At 38.5% G+C, this 14382-nt stretch overlaps 1 protein-coding gene across 1 annotated transcript; it reads left to right on the forward strand.

The window, feature by feature from the left end:
* The first annotated feature begins 553 nt into the window (after positions 1-553).
* LOC148571740 (uncharacterized) lies at positions 554-970 on the forward strand. The gene has a single exon (XM_088507313.1). The coding sequence runs from the start codon at positions 554-556 to the stop codon at positions 968-970; it is 417 nt and encodes a 138-aa protein (XP_088363439.1).
* Positions 971-14382: the final 13412 nt, after the last annotated feature.

Here is a 14382-nt window from a genome sequence, read left to right on the forward strand (position 1 = left end):
GTTAACCACGCAACATAAGAAGAGTGAGGAACCGGGTGAAAAAAACAATGGAAAAGGGCATTGCAGAGGTAGGAAGTACCAAGGTTGGCACTGAACGCCCATCAAGGGAGCCAAGGAGGGCGCTGAATGCCCAAGAGGACTCAATTAAGGAACGCCCCCTCAAGGCACCCTGACAACCCCTTTTCGGTCACTCTTGACACACATCCTGCACTACTCAAGGCCTCAGAAACTTCAGAAAGCAGAAAAGGACAAGCAATTCTCCCAAGTTTCTAGAAGTCTTTCAGAAGCTTGAGATCAACATTCCCTTTTCAGAAGCCCTTAAACAAATGTCTCTGTATGCCAAGTTCATAAATGAGATGTTGAGCAACAAGAGGGATTGGAAAGAAGTAGAGATAGTGGTGCTTACTAAAGAAGTGCAATCATCCAGAAGAATCTCTCTGTGAAACTTTAGGATCCCGGGAGCTTTGTGATTCCTTGTACCATTGGAAACACCCTTATTCAGAAGGCCTTATGTGATCTTAGAGCAAGCATCAACCTCATTCCACTATGATTGATGAGGAAGCTCCAAATTGATAAAGTAAAGTCTACCCGTATCTGTCTCCAACTTGCTGACCGTTCTATCATGTTCCCCTTTGGAGTGGTGGAGAATCTAATGGTGAAAGTAGGATATTTTATCTTCTCGGCTAATTTTGTGATATTGGAAATGGAAGAAGACAAGAATACATCCATCATTCTTGGAAGACCCTTCTTAGCCACAGGAAGAGCCCTTATAGATGTTCAGAAGGGTGAGGTAACCCTGAGGGTCAATGAAGAGGAGATTGTGCTAAATGTTTTAGAGGCTTTGCAATATCCTGATGATTCTGAAGGATACATAAGAACTGATATCATTGAACCTCTAATTGAAGAAGTGTTTGAAGCTGAAAGGCTTGAAGATGATCTGGAGGCTTCCTCTGAAGGCAACTTTGCTTGAAGTTGATGAGTCAGCACCTCAGAGGGAGAAGCTTTGCACGCCTAGTACTAAGGAAGGACCTCCTAAACTCGAGTTGAAGTCTTTGCCTCCATCCTTGAAATATGCATTCTTAGGTGACAAAGACACTTATCTAGTGATCATAAGTTCCTCCCTGAGATAGGAGGAAGAGGAGGCGTTAATTCAAGTGCTCAAGAGTCACAAAACAGCTCTTGGATGGACTATTAGTGACTTAAAAAGGATTAGTCTAACAAAGTGTATGCACAAGATCTTGCTTGAGGATGATGCTAAACCAGTTGTGCAACCACAGAGACGACTGAATCCAACCATGAAAGAAGTGGTCCAGAAGGAAGTTATGAAGATCTGGGAAGCAGGAATTATTTACCCTATTTCTGATAGCCCATGGGTAAGTCCAGTACAAGTGATTCCCAAGAAAGGGGGAATAACAGTGATTCAGAATGAAAGGAACGAGCTTATCCCCACAAGAAATGTCACAGGATGGCACATGTGGAGGCTCAATAATGGTACAAGGAAGGATCACTTTCCCCTTCCTTTCATTGATTGGATGCTTGAGAGGCTAGTCGGCCATGGTTTCTATTGCTTTTTAGATGGATACTCTGGCTATAATCAGATTGCAGTAGACCCTCAAGACCAGGAGAAGACGGCGTTCACTTGTCCCTTTGGAGTATTTGCTTACAGGAGGATACCGTTTGGACTTTGTAATGCCCTAGCAACTTTTCAGAGGTGTATGCTTTTTATTTTCTCAAACATGGTTGAAAAGTTCATTGAGTTATTTATGGATGACTTCCCTATTTTTGATGATTCTTTTAATTCTTGCCTTAAGCATCTAGCCTTAGTCTTGAAACGATGTCAAGAAACAAACCTCGTTTTGAACTGGAAAAAATGTAACTTTATAGTAACTGAGGGAATTGTTCTTGGTCACTAGATTTCAAACAAAGGAATAGAAGTTGATAAAGCCAAGGTGGAAGTAATTAAAAAATTACCACTACCCACTAATGTTAAGGCAATAAGAAGTTTCTTAGGATATGCAGGATTTTACAGGAGGTTTATAAAGGATTTTTCTAAGATTACGAAACCTCTAAGCAACCTTTTGGTTGTTGACACTCCTTTTGTTTTTTACGAAGAGTTCCTGCATACCTTTAAAACTTTAAAAACGAAGCTTGTCTCTGCACCCATCATTGCTCCTCCCAGTTGGGAATTGCCATTTGAGCTAATGTATGATACCAGGGATTATACTATAGGGGCTGTCTTGGGACAGAGGTAAGACAAGCTTATGCACGTCATTTATTATGCCAGTCGTGTTTTGAATGATGCGCAAAAGAATTATACCACTACAGAGAAGGAATTACTGGCTGTTATCTATGCAATTGATAAGTTTAGATCCTACTTAATTGGTTCCAAGGTTATTCTTTATACTGACCATGCTGCTCTTAAATACCTTTTAACCAAGCAGGATTCTAAACCAAGATTGATAAGGTGGATACTACTTCTTCAAGAATTTGACATTGAGATTAGAGACAGGAAAGGGTCAGAAAATCAAGTAGCTGACCATCTATCCAGGATTGAGGATGAAGAAAGGACGTCTGGTATACGAAATCGTGATTATTCATTCCCTGGCTATAGCGCCAAAAACTTGGTGTGGGAGAACGTGATCTCAAGACTTATTCACAATTCCGTGTAACTGACCAGCAAGTGCACTGGGTCGTCCAAGTAATACCTTACGTGAGTAAGGGTCGATCCCACGGAGATTGTCGGCTTGAAGCAAGCTATGGTCATCTTTGTAAATCTCAGTCAGGCAGATTAAATTGGTTATGAGGTTTTGCTAATTAAAATATAAATAAAATAGAAAATAAAATAGAGATACTTATGTAATTCATTAGTGGGAATTTCAGATAAGCGTCTAGAGATGCTTTGTTGCTTCTGAACTTCTACTTTCCTACTGCCTTCTTCCTACCATGTGTTACCTCCTTCCATGGCAAGCTGTATGATCCTCTCGGATGAAAGGAAATCCATATGCGCTGTCACCACACGGCTAATCATCTGTCGGTTCCCGCTAGCGTCGGAATAAGACCATTGTCTTTTTGCACACTGTCTGCACCTAACATTCGTAAGTTTGAAGCTCATCACAGTCATCCCTTCCCAGATCCTACTCGGAATACCACAGACAAGGTTTAGACTTTCCGGATCTCAGGAATGCTGCCAATGGTTCTAGCTTATGCCACGAAGATACTAATCTCACGGACTCAGTCCGTGTATTAGATATCCAAGAGAATATACTCCAGCTGTTGTCTAATGACTACGTTGAACATCATGTAGATCGCTTTGTGGTTGTCAGGCACGCGATCTTGGCTAAGCGAGTAACAAAGATTGGGTGATTGTCACGGGTCACCCCTTCATTCTGACTTAACTGAATTAAGTACGAGAGTATATCTTGGAGAAGAAGTAGGCGTGAATTGAATAGAAAAACAGTAGTAATTGCATTAATTCATGAAGAACAGCAGAGCTCCACACCTTAATCTATGGGGTGTAGAAACTCCACCGTAGAAAATACATAAGTGAAAAAGGTCTAGGCATGGCCGTGAGGCCAGCCTCTCCAAACATGTACAATGGAAAAAAGCTCTACCAAAGACGATATAAAGATATAAAATAAATCTCTAAAAGTAGTTTTTATACTAAACTAGTAGCCTAGGGTTATAGAAAATGAGTAACTAAGTGCAGATAGTGCAGAAATCCACTTCCGGGGCCCACTTGGTGTGTGCTTGGGCTAAGCATTAAAGCTTTTTCATGCTTAGGCTTTTCCTGGAGTTAAACGCCAGCTTTGGTGCCAGTTTGGGCGTTTAACTCCAATTCTGGTGCCAGTTTGGGCGTTTTACGCCAAGTTGTTTTAGGCTGTCTTTGAACGCCAGTTTAAGCCATCAAATCTCGAGCAAAGTATGGACTATTATATATTGCTGAAAATCCCAGGATGTCTAATTTCCAATGCAATTGAGAGCGTACCAATTGGGCTTCTATAGCTCCAAAAAATCCATTTCGAGTGCAGGGAGGTCAGAACCCAACAGCATCTGCAGTCCTTTTTCAGCCTCTGAATCAGATTTTTGCTCAGGTCCCTCAATTTCAGCCAGAAAATATCTGAAATCATAGAAAAACACACAAACTCATAGTAAAGTCCAGAAATGTGATTTTTGAATAAAAACTAATAAAAATATATTAAAAAAGAATTAAAACATACTAAAAACTATGTAAAAACAATGCCAAAATGGGTATAAATTATCCGCTCATCACAACACCAAACATAAATTGTTGCTTGTCCCCAATCAACTAAAAATAAAATAGGATAAAAAGAAGAGAATATACAATGAATTCCAAACTTATCAATGAACTTAGTTCCAATTAGATGAGCGGGACTTGTAGCCTTTTTGCCTCTGAACAGTTTTGGCATCTCACTTTATCCTTTGAAGTTCAGAATGATTGGCATCTATAGGAACTTAGAATTCATATAGTATTATTGATTCTCTTAGTTCAGTATGTTGATTCTTGAACACAAATACTTCATGAGTCTTGGTCGTGACCCTAAACATTTTGTTTTCCATTATTACCACCGGATACATAAATGCCACAGACACATAACTGGGTGAACCTTTTTAGATTGTGACTCAGCTTTGCTAGAGTCCCCAGTTAGAGGTGCCCAGAGCTCTTAAGCACACTTTTTTTGCTTTGGACCACGACTTTAACCGCTCAGTCTCAAGCTTTTCACTTGACACCTTCACGCCACAAGCACATGGTTAGGGACAGCTTGATTTAGCCGCTTAGGCCATGATTTTATTCCTTTGGGCCCTCCTATCCATTAATGCTTAAAACCTTGGATCCTTTTTATTTTACCCTTGCCTTTTGGTTTAAAGGACTATTGGCTTTTTCTGCTTGCTTTTTCTTTTTTTTTCATTTTTTCGACATTTTTTTATGCAAGCTTTGTTCTTCACTGCTTTTTCTTGCTTCAAGAATCAATTTTATGATTTTTCAGATTATCAATAACATTTCTCTTTGTTCATTATTCTTTCAAGAGCCAACAATTTTAACATTCATAAACAACAAATTCAAAAATATGCACTGTTCAAGAATTCATTCAGAAAATAAAAAGTATTGCCACCACATCAAAATAATTAAACTAATTTCAAGATAGAATTCGAAATCATGTACTTCTTGTTCTTTTGCAATTAAAAACATTTTTTATTTAAGAAAGGTGAAGGATTCATAGGACATTCATAGCTTTAAGACATAGACAATAGACACTAATGATCATGTAATAAAGACACAAACATAGACAAAACATAAGGCATAGGAAACGAAAAACAGAAAATAAAGAACAAGGAAATTAAAGAACGGGTCCACCTTAGTAATGGCGGCTAGTTCTTCCCCTTGAAGATCTTATGGAGTGCTTGAGCTTCTCTATATCTCTTCCTTGCCTTTGTTGCTCCTCCCTCATGGCTCTTTGGTCTTCTCTAATTTCATGGAGGAGGATGGAATGCTCTTGCTGCTCCACCCTTAGTTGTCCCATGTTATAACTTAATTCTTCTATGGAGGTGTTGATTTGCTCCCAATAGTTTTGTGGAGGAAAATGCATCCCTTGAGGCATCTCAAGGATTCCATGATGAGGAATTTCCTCATGTTCTTGTTGAGGTCCATGATTGGGCTCTCTTGTTTGTTCCATCCTTCTCTTAGTGATGGGTTTGTCCTCTTCAATGAGGGTGTCTTCCTCTATGACAATTCCAACAAATGAGATGAGAGAAGGCTAACCTTGCTAAAGTGGAAGACTTGTCTGCCACCTTGTAGAGTTCTAGGGATATGATCTCATGAACTTCTACTTCCTCTCCATTCATGATGCTATGGATCATGATAGCCCGGTCTATTGTAACTTCAGACCGGTTACTAGTAGGAATTATAGAGCGTTGGATAAACTCCAGCCATCTCCTAGCCACTGGTTTGAGGTCAAGTCTTCTTAGTTGAACTGGCTTGCCTCTTGAGTCTCTCTTCCATTGAGCGCCTTCCACACAAATGTCCCTAAGGACTTGGTCCAACCTTTGATCAAAGTTGACCCTTCTAGTGAAAGGGTGAGGATCTCCTTGCATCATTGGCAAGTTGAATGCTAACCTCACATTTTTCGGACTAAAATCCAAGTAATTCACCCGAACCATTGTAAGCCAATTCTTTGGGTTCGGGTTCACACCTTGGTCATGGTTCTTGGTGATCCATGCATTAGCATAGAACTCTTAAACCATTAAGATCCCGACTAGTTGAATGAGGTTGGTGAGAATTTCCCAACCTTTTCTTCGAACTTCATATCGAATCTCCGGATATTCACTCTTTTTGAGCTTGAAGGGGACCTCGGGGATCACCTTTTTCTTGGCCACAACTTCATAGAAGTGGTCTTGATGGACCTTTGAGATGAATCTCTCCATCTCCCATGACTTGGAAGTGGAAGCAATTGCCTTCCCTTTCTTCTTTCTAGAGGTTTCTCCGGCCTTAGGTGCCATTAGTGGTTATGGAAAAATAAAAAGCTTTAGCTTTTCCCACACCAAACTTAGAAGATTTGCTCGTCCTCGAGCAAAAAAAGAAAGAAAGGAGTAGAAGAAGAAGAAATGGAGGAGATGGAGGGAGGTGAGTGGTTCGGCCAAGGGGGAGAGAAGTGTTTGTGATGTGTGAAAGTTGAGGTAGTGAGGAGGGGTATTTATAGGGTAAGGGAAAGAGGGGGTATTCGGTCATGAAGGGAAGGGATTGGGAGGGTTTGGGAGGGAAATGGTTTGAATTTGAATGGTGAGGTAGATGGGGTTTAATGATGGATGGATGTGAGTGGTGAAGAGATTATGGAGAAGAGGGTAAGATTTGATAGGTAAAGGGTATTTGGGAAAGAGTTATTGATAGGATTGGTCAAGGGTGTTTGGGGAAGAGTGTTATAGAAAGGTGTGAAGAGGAGAGAAGAAGAGGTGGGTAAGTGGGGATCCTGTGGGGTCCACAGATCCTGAGGTGTCAAGGAATTTGAGTCCCTGCACCATTCTGGCATTCAAACGCTCATTTTGTGCCAATTCTGACATTTAACGCCAGCTCTGCTACCTTTCCTGACGTTAAATGCCACTCTGCTGCCCATTCCAAGCGTTAAACGCCAGCCAGATGCCCATTTCCAGCGTTTAACGCCAGTCAGATGCCAGACAGCCCTTTCTGGTGTTAAAAGCCCAGAGTGCTGTCCATTCTGGTGTTTGCTAGGCGTTAAACGCCCATTCTGCTATCCTTATTGGCATTTAAACTCCAATAAGCCTGTCCTCCAGGGTGTACTATTTTTTATGCTGTTTTTCATTCTATTTTTGATTTTTTAGTTGTTTTTATGACTTCACATGATCATCAACCTAAAGAAAACATAAAATAACAATGGCAAATAAATAAATATAATTAAATAACATTGGGTTGCCTCCCAACAAGTGCTTTTTTAATGTCAATAGCTTGACAATGAGCTCTTAGAGAGCTTCACAGAGATTTAGAGCTTAATGTTGGCCTCCCAACACTAAACTTAGAAGTTGAGTATGGGGGCTCTGTTTGACTCTGTATTGAGAGAAGCTTTTCATGCTTCCTCTCCATGGTTACAGAAGAAGATCCTTGAGCCTTAAACACAAGGTAGTCCTCATTTAATTGAAGGACTAACTCTTCTCTATCCACATCAATCACAGCTCTTGCTGTGGCTAGGAAGGGTCTTCCAAGGATGATGGATTCATCATCTTCCTTCCCTCTAGGATTATGAAATCAGCAGGGATGTACAGGCCTTCAACCTTCACCAAGACATCCTCTACAAGTTCATAAGCCTGTTTCCCTGAATTGTCTGTCATCTCTAGTGAGATTCTTGCAACTTGCACCTCAAAGATCCCTAGTTTCTCCATTACAGAGAGGGGCATGAGGTTTATACTTGACCCAAGGTCACACAAAGCCTTCTCAAAGGTCATGGTGCCTATGGTACAAGGTATTAAGAACTTTCCAGGATCCTGTTTCTTCTGAGGTAATTTCAGTTGAACCAGATCATTTAGTTCATTGATGAGCAATGGGAGTTCATCCTCCCATGTCTCATTACTAATTAACTTGGCATTTAGCTTCATGATTGCTCTTAGATACTGAGCAACTTACTCTTCAATAATATCTTCATCCTCTTGAGAGGAAGAATACTCATCAAAGCTCATGAATGGCAACAGTAAGTTCAGTGGAATCTCTATGGTCTCTATATGAGCCTCGGATTCCTTTGGTTCCTCATTAGGGAATTCCTTGGAGGCCAGTGGACGTCCATTGAGGTCTTCCTCACTGGAAATCACTGCCTTTCCTTTCTCACTAGGTTTGGCCATGTTAGTTATATTTATGGCCTTACACTCTCTTTTTGGATTCTCTTCTGTATTGCTTGGGAGAGTACTAGGAGGGAGTTCAATAACTCTTTTACTCAGCTGACCCAATTGTGCCTCCAAATTTCTAATGGAGGACCTTGCTTCAGTCATAAAAATGAGAGTGGTCTTAGATAGATTAGAGACTACAGTTGCTAAGTCAGAGTGGCTCTACATAGAATTCTCTGTCTGTTGCTGAAAAGATGATGGAAAAGATTTGCTATTGCCAAACCGTGCTCTCCCACCACAGATGATGCTCTTTTTTTTCAAAATTTTTTCTATGTTTTTGTACCCATCCAAGCATTCCAAACCTCCAAACAACTACCAAAACACCTTAAAACCTTATTTAACATACTAAACTATCAATTATACTTAACAAATCAACCAAAAGCATGAATTTAAACTAATTACCAATATGTACAAAAAGAGAAAATGAAAAGAAGTTACCATGGTGGGGTGTCTCCCACCTAGCACTTTTGTTTATTGCCCTTAAGTTGGACTTATGGGGAGTTCCTCTCAAGGTGGCTTGTGCTTGAAGCTATCCTTGAACATCCACCAATGCTTGAATCTCCAGTAATCTCCATTCTTCAATTTTAATATCTTCAAGCTTTGATGGAGTTCTTCACAAACTATGAGCTCCCAAATTTGATTTTCCTTGTGCGATTCGGGATCCCACACTTTGTTTTGACACCCATCCTTGAGTTGGTCATCATTATTCCATCCGGGTGGCATGGCCTTGGAATTCTCAAAGAAGCTTCCAAACAACTTCCTAGACCTATGCAATTTGGTTCCACACCAACCAAGGGTATGGGAGGTTGTGCACATTCTTCTATAGTTTCAACTCCATGTCCAATGGGAGAGGATTCACTTGTAGATAGAAATTCTTCCATGATTGATATGCCTTGGAGGTTGCGCACCCTCCTCATCATCAATATCTAACTTCTTGGAAGAATGCTCCATGATGCTACATTCCCATGGACTTTCAACATCTCCTAAATCTTCAACCACTTCTTCCTTTTCTTCAATAACCATAGGCTTCTCTAATTGTTCCAACACAAAGTGGCATCCCTCATTTTCCACCGGAATTTTCAATCTATCCTTCATGCTATGCTCTTCAATTGATTCTTCACATGTGGCTATGGAAGCACCTTGAGTGTTCAAGCATTGGTAGGCTAAAGTATGCACTACCTTGGTCAAGTTAGTCACAAACTCTAGGGTGTTCCTTTGCATATCTGCTTGTCCTTGAAGTAGCAAGGTGAGAGAACCATCTATTGGGGCTTTGGGTGGATAAGAGGGTTCATTATTTTGGGGAAAGGGTTCATAGTAGGAAGGTGGTTCTTCTTGGTAAGGGTATGGAGATGGTGTGCATTGAGGTGGTTCTTCAAAGTAGTCATGATAAGGTTATGGTGGTTCCAAAGGTTCTTGCTCATAATGGACATAAGAATATGGTATGGGTGATTGGTCATATGATGGATATGGATCATAGGAAGGTGTTTCGTAATGAGAGCCTTGTGAGAATGGTTGAGGTTCATATTGAGGATAAGAGTTATAGGCATATGATGGTGGTAGTTGATTATCACAAAAAGTTTCACCATAGCCATTGAATTGACATGCATTAGGATAGAAATTATACCTATACGCATCTGGAGGTTGTTGCCAATTCCTTGAGACTCCTCCCATCTTTGTTGGTTCCATCCATAATGAGTGTCAACATTGAAGTTCACATTTCCTACAACACAATTAAAACCAAACTCATAGCCAAAATGAGAATTCATAGTGAAAAGAGAAAATAAAATTCAAAAGCTAATAGAAAAATAATAAAATAAAATCCTAAACTAGCAAAAACTAACAAGAAATCCAAAAATCAAGCTATTCACAATATTCACATATATATATAATAACCAATAACACAACATCATTGCAACATCCCCGGCAATGGTGCCATTTTGATGAGAGGACTTTTGTGTGGTTTAGAATTTCTCTAATGAGATCTCGTTGCAGGTATAGTTTCTAAACCAATCAATAATCCTTTCATACGAAAATTTGTTTGTCACAAGTACAAACCCCTAAAATTATAAACCGAAGTATTTAAACCTCGAGTCGTTCTCCCTAGGAATTGCAATAAAGTGTCCTTGTTATTGGTTATGAGGTATGTTTTGGGGTTTTTGGGATAAGAGACATGAAATGTAAATGGCAATGAAAATAAACTAATAACTAAAAAGGTCTTAGCAAGGTTTGGTGGTCAAGGATCTCTATCCTAATCACTAACCACAACATCAGAATTGGCAAGGATCAATCTCATTAAGTCATCCTCTAACTAATAAAGGAAAGTCAAATGAGCTATGTCAATCCAAGTCCATAAGTCCTAGTTCTCCACCAAATCAAATAGTGAGATCTAGAGTTAATGGCTCCCAATCGTCAATCACTTGGACATTAGTAACTCAAGAGTTCCTAAGTTACCTACCCAAGCCAAGAGCACTAAAATCTAATCTAAAATTCAACCAAGCATTTCATCAAACACTTGGAAGGCACAAAAGAAAAGCATAGTAAATTGCAAGAATTAAAGGAATCTACAACTACAAAAGTAAGAGATTAACAATAAAAAGGAAAAACAATAGAAAAGTAAACTCATAACTAAAAGAAGCATTTTAACAAACACATAGAAGGCAATAAAAGTAAACAACATGAATTGTAAGAATTAAAGAGAGATCTAACTAGAATAGCAAGAGATCAATAATAGAAAAGGAAATCAATTATGAAACAACAAAGAACTTACCAATTGCATTGAAGAAGAAATGTAGATCTACAACAGAAAGTTCATAAACTACAACAATACAAAGGAATTACAAGAGAAGAAGAATTCTACAACTACAAGAGAACAATTAAGGAAAGGAAAGGAAAATTAGAAGAGAGAAGAAGAACTAGATCTAGATCTAAAACCTAATCCTAATTCTGGAAAGAAGTGAGAGCTTCTCTCTCTAGAAACTAACTCTAACTACTCCTAAAGCTTAAACTATGACTAATGATCAAAGGTATGTAAAGTATGTTAATTTCCCTTCAATCCTTGGCTTAAATAGCATCAGAAATGAGTTGGATTGGGCCCACAAGGCTTTAGAATTTGTTGACCACGAATTTACATTTAATGAATCACATGCAAATCAGCGCGTACGCATACCGTGTGCGTGCGCGCCCCTATACGCTATGAAACTATGACAAATCTTATATCATTTCGAAGCCCCGGATGTTAGCTTTCCAACTCAACTAAAACCGCATCATTTGATCCTTTGTAGCTCAAGTTATGGTCAATTAAGTGCGAAGAGGTCGGCTTGACAGCTTTTGCGATTCCTTCACTTCTTCATGAGTTCTCCATTTTTTTCATGCTTTTCCTTCATTCCCTTGATCCAATCTTTGCCTCCTAAATCTAAAATCACTTAACAAACATATCAAGGAATCTAATGGAATCAAGGTGAATTAAGATTAAACAATTAAGGGCCTAAAAAGCATGTTTTCACTCTTAAGCACAATTAAAGGAGAATTTACAAAACCATGCTATTTCATTGAATAAATGTGGAAAAAGATGATAAAATCCTCTAAATTCAACACAAGATAAACCCTACAAATGGGGTTTATCAACCTCCCCACACTTAACCCAAGCATGTCCTCATGCTTAAACCAAGAGAGAAACAAGGGGTATCAACATTTATTCAATGAAGTCTAACTAAATGCAATCTACCTATATGCAACTATTTATATGAATGCAATTGGTTGGTCAAAATAAATCAATTCCCAAGAAGCATATATGCACAAGGGCTAAGGACTAGCAAGTCTAATCCACAATTGAATTCAGTTATTAAATATTTTTACAAACTTGCAAGAAAAGTGATGATTATAGGTGAAACATGTAATTGAGCATCAAACCCTCACCGGATGTGTTTGCACTCTATTCGCTCAAGTGTTTAGGGTTGATTCTCTCAATTCTCCTCTATTTCATGCTTTCTAAGATTTGTTTTTCTTCTAACAATCAACATTTATTCAATGCCTGCATACAAGTATCATGAGGTCTTTTCATACGTTGTAATGGGGGCTAGGATCAAGGTAAGGATGCATGTATGGTTAAGTGAGCTTGAAGTTTGAATCTTTGATAAGCTTAGACTTCCCACCTAACCTATGACATCCTATACAATTTCAAAGCTAACCTAACTACCCATTTTTCTCACTTTTTCACATACTCATCCATTTCCTTTTCATTTCACAACACTTATGCATTGATCCTTATTGAGCTTTGCTTTGGGGCATTTTGTCCCCTTTTTATTTCTTTCTTTTTTTTCTTTGTTTCTTTCTTTTTCTTTTTTTTTCTTTTCTTTTCTTTATTTTTTTCTTTCTTTCTTTCATATACAAGAACGTCAATGCATAAGGTCTATACATTTAATCAATACATGAGCATGTACCCAATTCCCAATATTTACAACAAAAATACAAAACTACCCTTTTATTCAACCAATGTCCCAAGTTTTCCCACACTTGAATGTTACACACACACTAGCCTAAGCTAATCAAAGATCCAAATAAAGGACGTTTATTATTTTTTGCTTTAGGGCTTGTAATGTGCTAAATTAAAGAACAAGTGGGTTAATCGTAGGCTCAAAGTTGGCTAACAATGGAAGATAAAAGGTAAGGCTATTTGGGTAAGTGAGCTAATGAAACAATGGCCTCAATCATATAAATGCATGAATACACAAAATAATGGACATAAAGAATCAAACAAATCAAAGATTACAATTATAGAAAGAGAATAATGCACACAAGAAGGAAAAATAAGTGGTTATAAGATGTAACCACGCCATTAGGCTCAAATCTCACTTGCTTGTGTTCTTAGCTCAAAACATGTTCCACAATATATATAATTCAAGCAAATTTTAATGAAAAGTTTTCACTCAAATCAATTGGTGTCCTATAGATAGAATTCTTGAAAAATCTCATTATTTTGACTAAGCTTATTGTGTGTATATATGCAAAATTAAGAAAATGAAACAAAAATCCTAAAAGACCTAAAATGAAATGCAACAGTATTGGAATTAGAAATTTTTCACCCAAAATCACCGACCGGTCGGACGGCCTCCCGACACTTAAAAGTTTGCACCGTCCTCGATGCACTCAAAGATGAGCAAGGGGGTACGGCGACTCTCCGGGTTGCTACCTTCAGCTGGTAGGTCAACCGGTTGCTGCGTGTTCTTTGCACTTCCATTTTTGCTTGCGGTGCATCATTCATGAAAAACAAAAATATAACACCATAAGATGAGAAAATACAAAAGCAAGGAAGCATACATTGTTGGAATGAGGTAATTCACTAGAATTGAGCGAGTGAATTAGTGTGACATTAATGACAGATAAGTGTGTGAATTCCAAATTGCGATCGGTTTAGAACACACATTAGCATAAAAGCTATGTCACTAAAGAAGCATGCACTTTACTCATTCTAGTATGCTTGAGATGCTTTAAGTAAGCTTGTAAGGTAAAACAAGCATTAAAGAAGCATGAGAGCATTCAAGCTAAAAGCATATGGATACATATGATCGTGAAATACAATGCATTAAGGTAAATGCTCAACATCCAATATCAAGAGATTGCCTAACCAAAGAATAGGGTTCAAATCACATGGTGGCCAAATCATGCAATTCAAGAAAAGTTACAAGCTCGAAGGCAATTTTCATCACTTGGTATTCTCAAGATTAAGCATGAAGAGCTTAAGACCAAGTAGCAAAATATAACCTCAACAATAGAATCCAACAATGAACACCTAAAAACATTCATGCTAACATAGCATTTAGGCAATAAGAGGCAGTAATGTATAGTAAACAAAATCCATAATCCAACACTTATAATAAAAAGAAGAAAAATGGAATGAGAACTAAACTAAGTAACTAACTAACTAACCTAACTAACTAATTAACTAACTAAGACAAATGGTTATCAATGGTGTTTGGGAGT

This window comes from Arachis ipaensis, chromosome B3 (genome assembly GCF_059453495.1).
Source record: "Arachis ipaensis isolate K30076 ecotype BB chromosome B3, ASM5945349v1, whole genome shotgun sequence".
Lineage (NCBI taxonomy): Eukaryota > Viridiplantae > Streptophyta > Magnoliopsida > Fabales > Fabaceae > Arachis > Arachis ipaensis.

Coding starts and splice junctions, on each gene's coding strand:
- LOC148571740 (XM_088507313.1), top strand. CDS start 554: ATGAGGAAGCTCCAAATTGATAAAGTAAAGTCTACCCGTATCTGTCTC.